Source organism: Rhamphochromis longiceps, linkage group LG19, assembly GCF_057381845.1.
Source record: "Rhamphochromis longiceps isolate RC_006_pf linkage group LG19, R_longiceps_female_GT1.1, whole genome shotgun sequence".
In the NCBI taxonomy this organism is placed as follows: domain Eukaryota; kingdom Metazoa; phylum Chordata; class Actinopteri; order Cichliformes; family Cichlidae; genus Rhamphochromis; species Rhamphochromis longiceps.
The window spans coordinates 12,167,096-12,186,044 of record NC_140575.1 but is presented as its reverse complement, the minus strand read 5'-3'; the positions used below and the strand labels follow the sequence as shown (position 1 = coordinate 12,186,044).

General features: G+C 47.7%; 1 protein-coding gene across 8 annotated transcripts in view; it reads left to right on the top strand.

Moving 5' to 3' along the window:
* LOC146646335 (AT-rich interactive domain-containing protein 1B-like) overlaps window positions 1–18,949 on the top strand; it is a 162,647-nt gene that overhangs the window by 106,515 nt on the left and 37,183 nt on the right. For all 8 annotated transcript variants that reach the window (XM_085391335.1, XM_085391331.1, XM_085391334.1 and 5 more), the window contains exons 5-6: window positions 5,242–5,539; window positions 16,800–16,886. In XM_085391335.1, coding sequence (XP_085247461.1) covers window positions 5,242–5,539; window positions 16,800–16,886 — 385 coding nt within the window. The remainder of the gene's footprint in view (window positions 1–5,241; window positions 5,540–16,799; window positions 16,887–18,949) is intronic.

Below are 18,949 nucleotides of genomic sequence, written 5' to 3'. Positions count from 1 at the left end.
ATGCACTACTGGAATCCACAGAGCTGATTCATGCACGATTCTTGGCATAAAACCATTCAAGCCACAGCTGGGAGATCAAAGAAACAAAGAAACTCAGGTCACTATCCTGATAAAACCTCCGTGCAAACCAACATGGAGGACTTTATGCAGAGTATCCTAATGTGCTTTAGCATAACACCCTAAATACCGTGCTGTGGTCTGACTGTTGCCAAGTCATGGTCAGTGGACAAATGAAAGGCGCCGTGGCGGTCCAGGGCAGGCGTAAATGACTGGCAGTTTGAAACTCGAGGCGCTCGAGACTCATCCTCGAAGCTCGTGGCACCAGGCAGAGGTCTGTGGGCTGGCACGCTAACATATTTCACTGCCTGCTGGGTGCTAGCCTAAAGCCCACATGGGTTTTTGGCAAGCCTGAAGCATGGCAAACATCTCTGCAAAGAGTTCCCCCGAGTGTATTTGGAGTCTCCGTGTCTGCCTCTCGTCCTCACAGAAGGTTTTACTTTGATACCCTCGGGAAGTGGCAGAGACTCTTCACAAACTCTTATCTTCACAAACACGCACATAAATACATCAGCACACCCACGTGCACGTATCCTGCACAGGCTTGTTTGCACAGTCCTGCGTGAACGAAAGAAAAATATTAAAACGGTGGCACGATGTATGATAATGCGCAGCTAGCGAGTGTCTAAATAATCTTCATTTCTATCAATTCTCATCATCGTCACCAATTACCATCATCGCCGCAGCCTCGGTACACATTCCAGCTGATTGACATCAGAGAGGGAAATTATGGAGTGGGTGTTATGTTAAATCTTCCTCCACAAAGTGTCTCTCTTCTTCTCATTTCTCTTCTTATTTCTGTGCTTAATAGCACTTATTGAAGGGTATTACGGTTTGGTGCTCTACATGGGGCATCGCATTAAAACCCTCTTTCAAACACACACGAGCGCAGACATTCAGCAGTCCATTTGGATTCATTTGCATGGCATTTCATTTGGATTTTGCCTCAATCTACGGTTTGGGGAGAGGATAAAAAAGCATCTTTGTGTAATAGCGTTTCCTCTTCGTCTCCAGTGCACCATAAAGATAGAAAGTACTGCGGCCGGAGCCGATAAACGAGCGCGGCGCTGCCGTGAGAAGACCTGTCCCTCAGGCCTGCAAACGATAACTATTGGAGTTAATTACAGTTTACATCATCGTATTTACCCAGAGAAGAGAAACGGAGAATAAAACCGGCCTCCGAGCCCACCGAGGTGTTATTTCAGTGCACGCTGCAGCACGGCGAAGCCGAGCGCGCATTTTTTCAAGGTTTAACATCATAATGGATTTCACTCTTGACCTGTGAAAGCGGGTCCTGTATGGATGTATAGTCACACCGGTAAAAAACATCAGCGCTGTAATGAAATGCACACTGAAAAGAATTCAAGGTAATATTCACACTTCACATTGAAATGATACTCCCGGGTTTGCGCGCACGCTGAAAAAGGTTTGATCGGTTCTCTTTAGTCTTTTACACGTCTGTGAAGAGAGATGTTCACGGCACAAAAGTCCGCGGAAAGAACTGAGGGACCAAATAGGAAGTATTCCCACAGCCTCCCCCAGTGCAGTGAAGGGCTTTCGATCTGTGGTGCCAACAGCATTAAGAAGTGACATTTAAATAATTCAAAAACATCATTTCCAGAAACAGAGTCCCCGTGAACACTGCTGACAGCTGTTCTCTGATTATCTATAGTAATAGGAAGCCTGTTTCAAGAGATGTTGCTGCTGAATTTTTAAAAATGTAATCCTTCATTTGTGCAGATATTTCACAACCTGTGTGCCCAGAGACTCTCGCAGCGAGATCAAATATTTATGTGTAGTAATTTGACGGAGCTGACCGCTAACGACGACGAGTCCGTATTGGACCAAAGGAAAATATTAGGAGCCGTGTTCTTATATTTGGTGCCGAGTTATAAAAGTCCATATGAGGGAGGTTGTTTTCGAAGGCTCGGTTGCTGTGTTTGAGTGTGTTTCAGGCTCGGGTTAGCTGGAGAGCCAGCTGGTGGAGAGCCCTGAGCCATGCTGCACCTCTGACTGGGGCAGACAGAAAAAACAGGCTTTATGTGTAGACGGGAAAGAGAGGAGAGAGGCTAGTTTCTTCACTGCTCTGTTTTCCTGTAGCCCACAGGAAGCTGCAGCCATTGGCTCCTCCCTGTCTAGACAGACAAGCACATTTACACACACACACACACTCGGTGCCTTCCTCCATAGCAACTTTGATTAATTCCCAGTGTGTGGTGAGAGGAGACAACATCAGCACCATGGTCAGGGGAAAAGGCCTGCAGTCTGCTGGATGTGACAGCTCCCTGCTTCACACTGATGCCTTATCCCCTCCCAGGGTGTGTGTGCGAGTGTGTGAGAGTGAGAGCAGGTCAATAGTATGAGTGAGGAATGGGGGAGTGTGTGTGTGTGTGTGTGTGTGTGTGTGTGTGTGTGTGCGCGTTGCCTCATCTGTCCCCTCGGCCGCATCAGTGCTCAAGCATGTCTTGCTGTGACAGCCCGGCAGCCTGTGTTCCTGTCACGCACACACAAACAGAGGAGCGCTAAACGAGAGCGCAGGCAGGCACCGACACCAGCGAGGTGAAGGGTCATGAGCGACTGCCTCTCCAATGTTGTGTGAAATGTGTAGATGGCGGTCTCGGCCCATTATGTGTGCGTATATGCGACCGCATTTACGCGAGCGTGCGTGCGTGTGTGTGTGTCTCGAGGCCGGGCGGGGGGGCATCTCAAAGTAACTGGTTATTATCACCTCAATATTTTTCTTATTATGACAATTACATGCTCCAGGAGCGAATTAAGCGATACAGGACGCCAAGCGGGAGTGGTTGACAGCTATTTGGAGACTCAATGCACAGAGCAATTTGCAGCCCTGAGCCAAACAAATTGGATTTGGGCCACTTTGGATTGGGGCCCCAGATTGTTGGGCGTTTGGATCCCCCGACCGCGTGCCTGCCTGGCTAGTTAACTCGCTGGCTGCCTTTGATTCTTTGCACATGCCAGTTAGCCAGGTAGCACGCAGCCCCGTGAACGCTGACGGTGAGGACGTCGATTAAAGCGTCCCTTAAAATGCGCGTTTCTATAGTAAAGCGCACCCGGCTTTTTGGGCTGCATAGTGCTTCTTCCTTTTTGGTCTCGGGCCACACAGCTGTGCTCAAGTGTGTGTATAATCCAAATGAGCCTAACAGTCTTTAAACGAATTACTGGTACGCATTTTCCCACCCCGAAACTGCCACTGGAAAAGCTGGCAACAGCTCCCAATTAGGTGAAATGCAATTATTCCCATCCATTCACACAATTAGCCTGTGGGTTAACAACATAGCTGTACGACCGACTAGCTCTCAGTGTTTTGGAAAAGCCATCACCATGGTTACATCAACTCTCACGGTAACCCCTCTGTGTCAAACGGCATGGACCCGAGGCAGCCGGTCAGCCAAAAAATAACACTCGGTCCCATTGGCGGAGGCGGCGCGTTACATCACTGCGCTCAGAACACTGGCTGACGTGATTGGCCGGGACACAGAGTGGTACCATGGGCGAGGAAAAGAAAAGGGAAGGAGAGAGAGCATGAGAGAGGAAAGCAAGTGCCCCGTGTGCTCAGTTGAGCGGGGGTAGATAATGCCAGGCGACAGACTGGCAGGCTGGCAGAGCGGGTGGGCACTCGCAGCAGCATGATGGAAAACAAAGGCTTTGTGTGTCAGCGCCGAGATCGCATTAACCAAAACAAGCAGCCGTGGACAGACTGCCACACTGACTTGGTTGTCAGTTCCACAGGCTAAGCCACGCTTGATGGATGGAGAGAGATGGGGGACGCCTTTTTCAGTTTTTGAGATTTTACACGCTGGTAGAGGAAGGAGAAAAAAGTCGTTTCGCTGTGACACAAAGAGCCTCTGCTGCAGATAAACTCCAAGCACGCGTGCTGGTTTCAGCCCACGTTTCTCGAGTTCGCTCTGACATATGTAGAAAAACAAGCTTCGTGCTTTCTTTAAGTGAACACAATCTGAAAATACGTGTGCAAATGAGCTGATGACTAGCCTAGGAGAAAGTGCCGTTTCAACACCTTGTGTTAGATTTTCCACAGTCAACATGTCAGCACATCTTAACCATCGCCAGTGTCAGTAGGAAGGCTGTAAAACTTTCCTAACAACTTCCAAAACGGTGCGTGCTGGTGTGAAAAACAGCAAACCCCTAAAAATCATCGAGTGGCTCGACTGGAACCGCCGAACCATTTTCACATGATTTGAAGCCACTTTAAGTAGAATGGACCACATTACAGCAAACATGTCAGATATGACAGCCTCTCTGCTCGTAGGCATAGATCTGGGTTTATTCACCGTCTGTGTGCGGTGACAGGCGTGGCTGTGCACGCAGGGCTCAGGTGGTTCACGAGTACATTGGTCAACAGGCCGGGCGCTGCAGGTAGGATCAGCTGGCGTACACCCTTCCCCTTCTCCGAGCAGGCACCAGCCAGAAAACCGAGGTCATTCAGGTGACTTCCCCCACAGATATCTACAGCTGGGACAGAGCTGGCGTCCTCCGAGTGTGTGTGGCAGCCATCACATTCCATCACAGCTCATCACTTCACATCACATCCGGTCTTCTCTCTACTTCCTTCTCTCCCGGTCTGCTGTCCTTCCCGCTTCCTGCACACCTTTGTGTTGTCAGGATCCTGTCAGCGATATTCCCGGGGATTCCCTGGAATTGTTTTGGGGGGGTATCTGCTAAGTGCACACACACACACTCGCTCTACTCACCACAGGGAATGCAAACTGTAATATGAACTCACCCTTGGTCTGAACCAAAGCCCATTACAATTCATTTTCACCGCAGCAGCCGGTGTAGCGGTTTCTTCTGTGGGATTTTTTTCTCTGCCGTGTTAACCGCCGTCGTTAAGACTGCAGTGACTTTTTCTCAGGGATAAAGTAGCTCCCAGAAAAGCCACCAGCTCTTGTTCGTGCACACGCAAACTAAACCTTTAATCTTTTAACCTCTGCCACCTTATGAAATCCTGTGAAATATGTTGCATTGTTAACTTTTTGTTGTAAAGGAGGATTTCGCAGCACAGTTGTGCGTTTCTGACACGCAGGTGGAAACTTTTGCACTTGCTGAAGCTTACATTTACATTTGCCACCTGCTGCACGTCAGCTCTCATCAAATGCTCGAGCGAGCTTTGTAAATACTCACTGGAAGTCTTTTCTTCTGTTCCAGGATCTTTCCGGCTCCATCGACGACCTCCCCACCGGGGAGGCTGGCCTGGGCTCGGCCATTGGCGCTGGGGGCTCCTCCAGCAGCAGCAGCAGTAGCCAAGGGGAGCAGGGAAGCACCGGTAACCAGGGACAGTCCCCCTTCTCCCCTCACGCCTCCCCCCACCTCCCCAGCCAGAGGAGCGGGCCCTCTCCATCCCCTGTCGGCTCTCCGGCCGGCTCCACTCAGTCCCAGCAGTCCCGCTCGGGCTCGGGCCCCATCTCACCTGCCAGCGGACCCTCTGCCAACACCTCTGCACCAGGTAGGGTTCCCATTAGAGCAGAAAGTACGCGCATCCGTATCCTGATAATCTAATCTCGTCTTGATGAAATGTGCAACTTGAGTTGATAATTGTATTAGTTTAATCACTGCAAACAAACAAAACTGTCACTGACAGGATTTGCAGCTGAAAGCAGACGCTACGCCGCGTTTTACATCTTGTACCTCCGTCTTGGATTCCCTGGGAAATTTCCTAAAATTGCTTTACAGCTTAAAGGGAAATTGCTTTGTGCCACCAAACGAGGCTGTTGTTGGAAAGCAAATTAAAAAAAACTGTCAAAACACGACCCGGGCCATGCGCACTTTGACAGCTGATGAAGACGAGCAGCTGTGACATCACTGATTGGGGCGTGGCTAGGATCGTGTTTAGATGTTTCCGTTTGAGTTTTTTCTGTGCAGCATCTTTACAGCAGCTCCGTCACTGCACTTGTTGCTTCTTGGAGAAAATCCCAGTCATCACGCCCACCTCTCTGCTTGACCTTTACATTGATGCTGCTGTTTTCATTTGTTTTTAAATAGGATTTTAAAAAGGTCATGTAGAAAACTGACCCCGAAGCGGAACCGCGATTTCACAAATAACAGCGTGCCATTTGGAGGTGAGGATAAAGCTTTCGCATCAAAAACTTGAACCTAATCAGCGTCTTCGTTTAAGATGGTTATCAGGTGTTTGAAGAGCAGTTTCACCCCTTTCTTTCTCAGAGTGGCGCCGATAACCCGTCGCATAAATCTGCCAACATCTTTGTTTAATAGCATCTCTTTCTTCCCCTCGTCTCCAACTCGGCATGTAATCCATCCAGATCAATTTTCATTCTGCCGGGTAGAAGTCGGGATGAAGCTGCAGCAGAAGACTAAATAATATCAATCCCACACGTCTAGACTTTGATATCTCGGGCCCATTTGAACTCATAATTCACAGTGCTGAGGAATATTATGGCACAGGAATATGTCCTGTTCATTTCCTGCACAGTTTTTGTCCTAGCACACTAGACATTTGTTAAGTCTTTGATCACAGCGTTGTAGAAACGCGTCCCTACATGGCAGGGGAATTTTAATCACGTCCGTCTTCCTTCCACCTGTGGATCCGACATCCACGTCCGGGCGATATTTCCCATCCACTCGGAGCCTTAATGAATTGAGAGCGACTGGTAGTGGAGGACCTCCCATCGGATTTGTAGCCTTATCTGAGATATGGCAGGCTAAACAAGGCACCAACAGGATTATCAGACAATGCACGGTGTGCCTGTCTGTCTCCCAAGGCCATAGTGGAGCACATAACCATTTAGATAAACACAGAGTGTGGATTTGATTTGCCTGGAACAGGCGCGCGAGCGTGCGCGTGGCCTCGCTGTCATTCCGCCTCCTCTCCTCACAGCTGAGCGGCTGACCGGCACATCGGCATGTCTCGGACCCGTCAGTCACTCTGACGAGGCGGGGCGAAATGTCTTGAGCGAGATCCCGCCGCCACCTCCTCCTCCCCCTGCTGTTCCCCTCACAGCCGCTTACCGGAGTGATTGACGCTAATGAAAAACTGGGACAGTGGTTTTCCAGGCGCGCGTGCCAAGAATCATGACGAGAATCCGGAGTGAAGCGGCAAAGATGGGAAGCGAAACCGATCGCTGGGACGTGATTAATAAGAAAATATTCAAAAATATTCCCTGTGCCAAATAAATGGCGATAAAGCGTGGAGCAGTGAGCAACATCTGGCGTGTTTTAGAGGCTGTACTACAATCAGTTCGGATTAGATCAAGGAGCAGCCAGCCTCGCAGAGACACGGGAGAACTAATGTGGTTAGCACACATCTGATTACCAACGCCCGGTTTTCTAACACTTTGTCACAAGTTGGGACGTTTTAGCGAACGTTGTCTCTTTATTTCGGAGCGAGGAGAGATGGGAGCGCTGTTCCCAGAGTGTTGCTCCGGTGCCATCAAATCGTGCTCTTTAATATTCAAAGTAGTGCCCTTTAAAAAACAACAAAACACAAGCATTAATAAACGCTTTAATTAGTGTGAAAAACCTGTCTGCAGTAGTTTCAGCTCCACTCAAGAAGTCACAACACAACATGACTTGTTGCTCTGCTCCATTCTGCTCCATTAGGGCCGCTGTCAGCGGAAACATCGCAGCCGCTTATAAATTGCATCCCTCGGCTGACGTCAGTGTGCGCTGCTGGCATTGATGGTTTCGTCCTATTAAATTATTTACAGGCGTGCTGTATATGTCAGCACATTGTGTCATGATGCTAGGTGGACGTAGCTACCCTGACATCACACGAGAGAACTTTGGTCGTCACATCTGAAACTGCAGGAAGGAGGACTCAGGGACTCAGCTGATAGTTCCTACTGATCAGCTGATGGTCAGCTGATGCACATCCTCAGCTCCGTCTATCATGACCCTGCTCTCTGCTGTGTGACGTCCCAACACAATCAAATACAGATTACTGCAGACAGAATGAGATCAGCTCTCTTTCTGACTGAAATTAGCGACATGTTGCAGCGAGTAAGGCGTAAAAGCAGCCAAACAGCTGGACTTGTGCTGACGCCAGCTGCTGGCCATTAGGAAGAATGCAGGTCTGGAATACACTCATCTTTCTACGTGGTCTATATAATGTGTGCAGTTATTCACAAAAATATAAAAAAGTAGGTTCAAGTGTGCGTGCGCGCATGCACACATGCATGTGCGTGTGCCCCGTGTTTATTTGTCACCTGTCGGCCCCACTCGGTGGACTGATGCGACACGTCACATGGATGAGCACACACGTTACCCCTGACAACGGTCGGAGGAGAGCAACTTCATTATGTCATCCTTTCACCTGGCTGCCAAACACACACACCAGCAGAATAACACCGGAGTGAGCGCGCACAGCTGCACATAAGAACACGAATACCTATAAAAACTTGATTTCATGGTTTGACTTTACATATATTGTTGAACACATAAATCACCTCTGTATATACGCTCGCTCGGATGACTGACGGTGTCATCTGCACACGCGTGTGTGTGTGAGAGAAAATAAGAAGGAGTCGGGGTGAAAAGAGGTGGAGACTGACAGATTGCCAGCCTATCATACACCCATACACTTGCACAAATCTATCTTGTCGAAGCTCCGCAGCACGCCTGTGATTCCCTCGTCTCCTCGCTTCTCCTGTTCTTTGTCCTCTCTCTCCCTCTCTCCCTCTCGCTGTCTCTCCATGAAGCAAATCCAATACACTGTAACATTATCCGGGCCTCGCCTTGCTATTTGGATTCTCTCCCGGAGCCAAAAAGGCACACACAGGGATAAATTGATTTTCCTGTTGCGCTAGATTTGTGACAGTCAAGCAGAAATCACATTGCTCAACCGCCAACCTCCACCTCCTCTTCCTCTACCTTGTATGCACACACACACACACACACACATCTCCTTGCTCCCAGTGTCTCAGAAGCAATTCAGAGCATCTTCAGAATATTTTTCTCCCTATATGAGACTTTGGGGACGAGGCGGGCAGACATTTTTCTCTCATCCGGATGGATGGTGTGGCGGAATGGGAACGCCAGTGTTAAAGCTTCCAAAGCTGACTCTTAGCTGTGGGAAGGAGAGCCGAGTTCATCCAGTAGAAGAGCAGAGTTTTTAAAAAGCTCGCTGACTAGTCTCTATGTTAATAAAACCCCAGCAGCCCCAGAATCCATCAGACATGCTGCATCGTTTATGTGCATGTTTAAAGCTCTAAAAACTTGCATTTGCTGCAGATTTCGAGTTGTGGGTAACGCAGCGGCTGCTTTTAGGCTTGTGTGCATGCACAGGTTGGTGTGACAGGTTGTCTCCAGGTTGGCAGCCTGTCAGTGTGGCGTCACTTCCTGTCAGGATGAGGCTGACTGTCGTGTTTCCCAAACAACGAGCTGAAGACATGTTCATTACCAGACTGCATCTGATACGTATCAAACTTCACACAAACACAGCCCCGATTCCTCTTTGCTTTCCTTTGGTGTGCAGACAGTGAGTGAAGGGAAGGGAACATTTCTTCAATCACCACATATGCAAACAATACACTGTTCTTCTGCCTTTGGACCTGATTGGAAGGAGACTGTAAAAATCATGTGTGTACACCAGGGGTCCCCAATCCCAGTCCACGAGGGCCGGTGTCACTGCAGGTGTTAGATGTTCCTTGATCCAACACAGCGGATTTACATGGATAAATTACCTCCTCAACATGTCTTCAGTTCTCCAGAGGCCTGATGATGAACTAATCATGTGATTCAGGTGTGTTGACCCAGGATGAGATCTAAAACCTGCAGGGACACCGGCCCTCGTGGACTGGGATTGGGGACCCCTGGTGTACAACCTCAATTCCAAAAAAGCTGCAACACTATAAAATGCAAAATCCCCAGGATGCATTAAAGTGCAAAAATGAACTATATTAAGAAAATATGAATTTGATGGCAACAGCATGTCTGTAAAGGTCTGCAGCTTCCTACAGTCTGTGACAGAGGAGAGCAGCTGCTGCACTTTAACAGAGGAATGTTGTCCCATTGTCTGATGTGGGATTCGAGCTGCTCAGGCTTCCTGGATCTTCTTTGTCTGGTTTTGGTTTCACGATGCTGCAGATGTTCTGGAGGTTTAGCATCATCCTGCTGAAATATGAAGGGCCTCCCTGAAAGATGTCTGGATGAAGCAGATGTTGCTCTAAAATCTGTATCTACCTTTTAGCACTGATGGAGCATTTCCAGATGTGTCAGAGATGCAGCTGTTACCTTGGAGTTGGGGATGTAAATGTGTGGCTGTCTTCTTTAGTAAGATCACTGAAGAGGCAACACAGAATCTGACATAGAAATATTTGATATCCACTGTAGGTGATCAGAGATGAGCACATATGTTTCAGCACGCACGTTTATTATTCCTTCCCCACACTCTGTCCTTGAGGCCTCCACAGATTGAAACCAAAAGATGCCCGGCAGAAGATTGTCAGGTCACCGTGTTCCAGAAAACGTTCAGACAGGCCTGACCTTTTAAATCCGCCACAAAATAGCAAAACCTCACAGAACCGAGAGGGTCTGCTCCGATGAATCCCTCACAGTAACTCTGAAGGTCTTGTATTCTGCAGTGAATGTGCACCTCTAATAATTCATTCAGGTGTCAGAGAAACTTTGGATGAATCTTTCATGCTGCTGAAAAAGAAGGTGATGATGTGTTATTGAAGCTTTGTCTTGTTGGGATAATTGTTGGAAAAAAAGTGATGCAAAAAAACTACAGTGGCTGTAAGTATGCACACTGTGTCTGTGTGCCCGGCTGCTTTTGAAGGCCAAACTGCAATATTTTTCACTTTGTGCAGCTACTAATTGACACAGAGCACATCCACACTCCTGCACAGGCCGGCTCGCTCTGTCTGCTGCACAAAATCACAAATACTCTTTGTGCTTCCACCGAGGTCCTCCGAGGTCCCGCTAACAGTGTCTGCCTGCTCTCCCTCCTCCCTCTTCCATCTCTCCTCAGCCCCTCCAAGTTTTTATTTTCTTCTAATAAGGTGATTGGAGCTTGCGGGCGAGCGCTCAGGAGAGTTTAAGCTGTTTATCTGCGCTTCGCTTCAAGAGCTTCCGGGGCCCAGAAAAGGACAGAGAGGTCAGGGCGAGGGGAGGCGAGAGGGGAAGGGGGGATAGACAGAGGGAAGGCCAGATCTGTCCAGTATGTTACCTCGAGCGTCCTTTCATATGTGAATCTCCTGAAAAATGCTTTATATCCACTCCTGCCTTTACATCATCGCGCGGCCTAGTCTGTGGTTATTTTTTTAAATCTGTAATTATGGCAGTGACCACAGATGGTTGTTTTTTTTTTCCCTGTTCTGGGGTCAGAGGTTAAGCAGCGATGCCCCAAAGGTACCTGAGCGCTTACTTGCATGCAAAAAGGTGGACGTGCGGTTAAATTACTTCCCCAAAAAGCTGCAAACCATGAGCCCAGAGCAGGCTCTGCAGGGGTGCTCAGCCATAGCTCGATTTCCCCTCTGCTTGTGGTGCACGTTATTAGAAGAAAGCATGGGTAAAAGGGTGGGGGCGAGTTTTTGTGCAAGTGTGTTTTGCTGGGCAACTTTTCCAGTCACACCACTCCCTGAGAGGCTGCGTGGTGGGAACACCGCCGCTGGCTGTCCCTGTCCCTCTCTCTTTCTCTCATTATTTTCATCGTGCTCGCCTTCTCTCATGTTCCCTCTTGTGTCTCGCGTTCCCTCGTCCCCACCCTTTCCTCCCCAGCTCTGTTTGTCTCTGCTTTCTTGGCTCAGAGCGCTGCTGTGGTACAGGACTCCCACCGAGGAACAAGGCTGAATTTTCCATCCTTATTTCTGCCTCGGTTCCTCTCTCTTATTTCTCCACATCTCTCCTCCAGCTCTTTCTCTCTGAATTTGTCCTCCTTTTATTCTTCTTCATCCATCACCACTAGCAGCACAACCGCTGCCATCTAGCCAACTATTCCCTGTCTGCCTGTTGTCGTCCTGAAGGCTGCTCGTGTTCGCAGTGAAACGGCTAAACGCGCTCCCTGCAAGCATTATATTCACAAAGCACAGCGTCGGCCAAAACAGGGGAAAAACAGCACCTGCTTGCTGCGTTAGCCATTTAGAGAAATCCCATTCTAACTCTGTCCGACTGGAAAACCCTAACCGGAGCACAGTGTGCAATTATTTTCCCTCCCCAACACCTATTTTCTTGCTTTCTCTCCACTCCTTCGCGCTCTCTCTCCCCCCGCATCCCGCTCGCTATGTTTTTAGCTTAAGCTGCACTTTTGCTTTACTTACAGTTGCTGCTCAGCGTTGGAAGTAATGAGGATCTTGGGAGAGGGCTTGTTTTGCGAGCCACTGCAGGCCTGCGTTTGTCCCCTACAGGGAGTGTTAACTGACATTAGCCCCCGGCTCGGAGAGGCATTGACTCGCACCCATTGAGATCTAAACCACCATTATTGGAGCCCGCTGTTTATCTGCCTCTTTCCCCTAAAGACACGGCAAATAGGGGATATTACCTGGGTGTGTGTGTGTTTGCAGGGCGGTGCAGGTGTGTGTGCATTTATAGCCTGAGGGTTGTATTAAGAGATGGTGCTGAAGCAGCCGTTTCTCTGTATTCTGTGTCAGTCTATTAGTGCTCAACACAGTTACCTCACTTTAGCAAAAATAGCCCTCGTTGCTCCGGGGGTCGGCTATTTGTAAGAAACAGTTTGGACGTTTGTGTGTGTTTGTGTGTGTTCACGCACCGAGCGGCCACAACCTCAAATCCACCAGCGGTGAATAACAGTCATGGTCTCAGTGCCACTCGGCGGGTGCTTCTCTGACACGTGCACCTTAAAATTGTAGCAGGCCAAGCAGCACCCCCCCATCCCCCCACCCCCAGATGGAGATGGATGGCAAAAAGCCCAAGCTATTGACTCAGCTCCCAATCCACTCGAGCGTTTGCAGGATGTGCACAAGTCCGATCTACACCAGTAACCCCCACCTCAAAGGTGCTGCAGGTCTGAGCTCCTTCCTTTTAGTATTACACAGTTTTAATGTCGTGGCTGATACGTGCAAGCGTGCACACACGTCTGCTAATGCACCGGCTCTTTCTCTGGCAATTATTAAAAGCTTTTTCATTGAATCTCAGGTTGACTTCATTAGCACGCACGCACACACATGCAGAATAACTCCTAAGCTTTATATTTCCAGGGCCCTGAAAACAAAACAGAAATATGGCCACAAGTGCTCTCCCTCAGCTTTGAACTTCAGCAGCATTTGTGTTTGAAACCCTGATGAAAAAAGCTTCAAAGACCACACTCCCTCTCTTCAAAGGAGACTCGGGGTTGCCTCAACAGTCCTCGTGGAAGAGAAATTTAAAACGTGGATTGGGTTTTAGCGAGGAGCATTATCTCCAAAAACGCACTGAACTCCCATTACTCTTGGCTCGGCTGCCTTGTATCATGAGGAAAGAGTCAAAAATGGATGTGTTTGCTAAGTGGCTTTTTACAGAAAAAGGAAATTACAGTTATTCGACTTTTCCGCCGCATTCCAAAGAGCATTCCCGTGTTAGAGATCTCCTGGTTCTTCCTGCCGCAGGTTCAGTGTTTTCTCCGTCGGCACAATCGGCGTGAAGTCCTTAAAGCCCCGAGGGTCAGAGTTAAAGACAAACAGTGGCACAGGTGCAGTCAGATCTCTTATGAATGAGTCGTGTTTGAAGGCAGCAATCAAAGAAGAGTCTAAAAGAATTAAAGTACAGAGAATTAAAAATAAGAGCCCGATCCATCTTTGATACTCTCAACCTTTAAAGGGAATATGCATGGATTTGATAAACAAGCCTTTTTTTATTCATTGGAGCTGATTTCTTTGTGAGAGTGTAATTTGCAGATGAGTGGGTGAAAGTGGAGGATGAGAGCAGAGATATTCCTGCACCAGAAACATCCAGACTGTTGGAGCACATGCAGATGAACACATGAATTCTGCTCTTCTTCAAAATCACCGTCTCTCCCACCGAAGAGGAAACAACGTTGTTAAATCACACACACGTGTACCAGGATCGCCTGAACTCGGCATCATTTCTTCATCGTTTCATTCGTTTTACATTTTCATCCACAGCTGGAAGACTGCGGACACGGAGAAGCTATACTTTGAGCTCCTGCTGACATTTAGCTTTCTCTTCCGTCTCTCGGCAGCACACGGGGAAGAGCTGCACGTCAAAGATTGAGCATATGAATTATTAATGGCGTGGATTAAAAGTGCCAGGACTCGCCGTGGCGCCTGTTTGTTTTATTTGGACGTAATTATTTAATGGCACCTTGTTAAAAATGATGGTGAGGAGGGGAGAGACGAGAGCCGAGACAGGAGGGGAAGAGGGGGGAAAAAATGTGAGAAGAGACGAGAGGAGCTTTGTTTGGACATTAATTGGTAGTGAAATAATTATAAAGTGCACAAAGTTTAGTCTTTGCTGCAGAGCGGGCGGAGCTGAGGCCTCGTGTTCAGCAGTTTGCTTTTGTCGGTAATCTTCTTTTATTTTTCGGTCTTCCTCTCTCACGCACACATTTGTCTTCGCATTAATTTATCTCTGGTGACAGTTTACATGAGTATGTGGAGAGAGTAGTGGAGCATGCAGGGCAGCGTTCCCTGGGTCTACCTTGGTAGTGGTATACACACACACACACACACACACACACACACACACGCACACACACACACACACACACACACACACACACACACACACAGGCTCTGCCATCCAAACAAACAGAGGCTGACAGCAAAGCTGGTGCCTGGCATGCATCCCTACACACACACGCACAGCGAGGCCGGCCTCCATCGTTGGGTCGACTTCCGTAGTTTAGGGGTTCACTAAACTCCTGCTGACTACCTCGTCTTCCCCACCAGCCAATCTAAAGCGAGGAAACCAGAACTGCAGCTGAACATGCTCCTCCGGCTCTAACCTGCAGTGACCCTTCACGTTACTACATAAACTGTACACTGATGCACACGGAGAGTAGAACATGCAGTCTGCTCTATCTGCACTCCCTTTATTCCAACCACTATATAAATACAATAGGCAGTGATTTATTGAGCCGTATGAATCACTGTGAGATGATGGCGGTCGAGTTGCTGTACAGAGAAACGTTGTTGTTAGATGCACTTAGATTATGACAGCATCCTGTTATTAGACTGTTACAAGTGCTGCTGCTGTAATATTGCACATAATGACTTCTTTTGCGTACATTTAGCTGTGAATGGATCGAGTGTTTCTACACTGTCTTTTTCTGCCGGCACATAAAAGCGTGCAGCTGGTGTTTTTAGCGTTATCTCCGAGTCGCCTCAACACTCGCGTGCTAACTTTCCCCCCTCTCTCCTGCAACACGGTGACAGACTAACTAATCGAATATTCTCTCTTTGAAGCAGCGCCGCTGGATCTATTCATGCGTGAGGCAGGGGGTCTTTGTGTGCGAGTGTGCGCGAACGTTTCGCTGCGTACCCTATGTGGCTTTGTGCACTCACGTGCATGTCTTTGTGCACTTCACTCTGTTTATTTACACTTGTTTGTGGAAGTATTTCTGTGTGTGTGTGTGTGTGTGTGTGTGTGTGTGTGTGTGTGTAGGCGGGGGTTGGATGGAAATGTTGTTTATGTATTTTTATGCAAAGCAATTATGTTGACTTAATTGGGTTTGTTTATGTGGAGAGAGTGTCACCTCCAGTCATGTATTACCGCAGCTATGGACAGACATATAACACACACACACACACACACACTTGTGGAAAGAGCACTTTTCTACTGAGTGATTGAATAATGGGAAGTGTTTCCTCTATAATAAGGGATTTATATTCAATGTGAGTTTTCGGGAGCAGCGACAGAATTGTTTGTACTTCATCATGTGTCATCCTGAGGAAACACCTAGTTTCTTCATATATTCCCACTGAGACGGGTCAGCCCGTACTCTGTAATCTTGAAAACACGCACCGATAGTCATCACAGAACATATGTTTCCCTCATGATTGCACTCGCTGCCTGTCACTCGCTGCACATCGTATCCACAGAAAGACAGAAGCGGCGAGTTTCCCTCGCCTTTCTCCCCGTCATCGTCGCCAGCCTGAATTCGAAGATAAAAGGTTAATTTGCCATCTCTCTCCTTCCTCTGGGCCAAATCAATCCGCCGTAGTCTCTGTCTGCCATTGTCCTAATCAGACCCTCAACTCGCTATTGGATTTCAATGGAACAGGCGCAGCCCAAAGACCCGCACAACCACCTGATCGATGCTCCTGGAATGGTTCCGGTTTTCTATAGGGGATCGCTGCAGCTTTAATGCTTACACAAGGAAGTGGCACGGGGTCCAATGACTTGATATGTCTCCTGGAAGTGCATTTGTCATTTAGCTGATAGTGAATCACAAACAGCTTCATGTGTAGTAATTGTGCTGAGCCCGCTGTGCGTCTGCAAAGGCTAAATTTGGCATCAGACCCTCTGACTCGATCAATCGCTGCTCAAGAAACAAAGGCAGTCAAAAAATAACCTTCAGCTTGATACGCAGCCCTTATTGTTTTCCTTTTTTTATTCGTCAATCAAGCGGGAGAAAACTTTTTGAGAACTTTGTCCGTCTGAGACAAAAGCGGACCTTCGGGGCTTAATTGTTGCATCGCTTTTGAAGCAGACAGAAAACAAATATGAATCCGTTTCTGTTTCCTTCAGTTTTTGTGCAGAAAGCGGAATTTAAATGACACTAAACATTTTCTTTGAATGTCAAAGCTTTTCTTAAAACAACAACGTCAAAGATGTCACATCCATGTCCGCAGGTTCAGCCATGGCCCCGCAGAGCTCTGGAAACGGACCCGATGGAGGTCACCTGCCAATCACACGCTCACCTATGGCTCAGGAGAGAGGTATGTCTGTGTGTGTTAGCCCGTAAGTCAGCCTACCAGGGGCACAGCTACCCCAGGCTTAAGTTAAAGGACTGGAATCGTTGTTTTACCCAATGTTTAAGGATGTTTTACAGAAACATTTAGTGGCTAGCACACATGCTCTGTACAGTACAGAAATATATATTACAGAAAATCCACATTGTGCATCAGGCTCAGATGAAGAGCTTGTATACTTACAAAGCGGACGATGAAATAGAAATAATTTCTTTCTTTACATGAAACACAGGCGAGCGGTGCAGGAGGATTAGAGGCCGTAACAAACAGAAGACCAAAACGATATCTTAGTGCACCACGGACGAAACCAGCGACTGTAATGAAAGATTTTCTTAGGAAATATGAAGACTTGGAGTTTAAGATGTTAGCAAAGAGATGTAAACAAGTCATTTGACACAGCTACAAAGAAAGACAAAGACAGAGAAAGAACTGTGGGAATTTCCCACTCGCCACAATAGTGAGTGCTTCTCTCTAAGAAGATCATTCCTTCAGCAGTGATTTGTGGTTCTGTTCTAGGAGACCTCGTCGCTCTTCCATGGGCATAACTGAGAAGCTGTAGGCAGGTAGAGCAGCAGGAAGACCTCCAGACCTGAGCAGGCATCCGTGACAACAAGCATCACGCTGCACGACACTAAGGTGGTTTGCAAAGCAGCTTGCAGGCACTGAGCACAGTAGGCTGGCTCAAGCTTATTAAATACTGCCTTAACCTTCTATGATAGGCGACAACCCAGTGGATGCATAGGATGGTATCAGCTAAGACAAATGTGAACAGGGCCAACTGTCCAAACTGGGAGGGGCCTGAAAGCTGAAGGCTCCGCCTCCCATTCTACTGTTAGGCTATGTCTACACTAATCCGGATACATTTGAAAACGGCGTTTCCTCTGAAAACCGCGTCCACACTGTCGTTTTCAGTCGTTTTCACAGAGTTGTGCGTCCACATTGAAACGGTCGAAAACACTTACGTTCCAGATTCGACCTGCCTCATTTCTGTCTGCCACTTATTTACTTTCCACTGAGTTTTTTAAACGGACTCACAATGAGGTGGAGTTGTTGCTGCGAGTAACACAAAAGTACAAAGTTGCAAAAGCGAGTGAGAATTAAAGAATTTGAAGAAAAGCTCTGTGGAGCATGTACAGACTGATATTAGTCTTTAATAGGGCTGTCAAACAGCTGCTGTATAACGCCCTCCGCTGTCTGAGTTTAATTGGTCACATGTCTGCATCACATGACTAAAATGTGTCATCGATTCCAAAAGCCTGCGGTTACGCTGTCCACACTGCAACAAGAAAACGGCGTTTTCAAATGTATCCGCTTTGGAGAGCGTTTTCAAAGAGCTCAGTTTTCCTTGACCAAAAACGCTTAGTGTGGGCGTGGCCTTGAATACTCCAGAAACAACAAGTGAGCCTGCAGTGTGAGAGTGACGATACGAAACACCGAGGTCTTTATGTCGTGATTATTTAAGAAGAAATCTGGATTTGACAGGGAGCCAGTGAAGAGAAGATAATGTGGGAGGAAACCTTCATGTTCCTCTTTCTAGTCCCTGCTGGTTTATCAGGTTTTTAATATTATATGCAAATAAAACAACAAACACTTGTTTGTATATGTTTAAAATATTCTGCACTTCATGTAGTTTACACACACGCAGCAACATGTTTTAACTTCACTCTTATGGTAAAATTGCGGTTGTGTAAAAATGTCACAGTAAACATTGAGATAAGTCTTTCATTCAGACCCGAGCGTGCGCTCTGCCGATGGAGCCACTTCAGCTTTGGCCCCGACTCGCTGCCAAAGGCTCGTAACACGAACGCTCACCCGCAAGCCACATGTGTTGGCCAAACTGCAAAATTGTTTCCAGCAATTATGGCCACTTCTCAACTATTACTAAAAACAGCAAAATTGCTCATGTGAAAAAAAATCTGCATCCACACAACACTGAAAAACCCCTGAAAGAGTGGGATGCAACCTTAATGGAATTACTGCGATGCTCCCTCTCTATCACCCACCAAAGAGCAGTTAACATCACAGAGAGA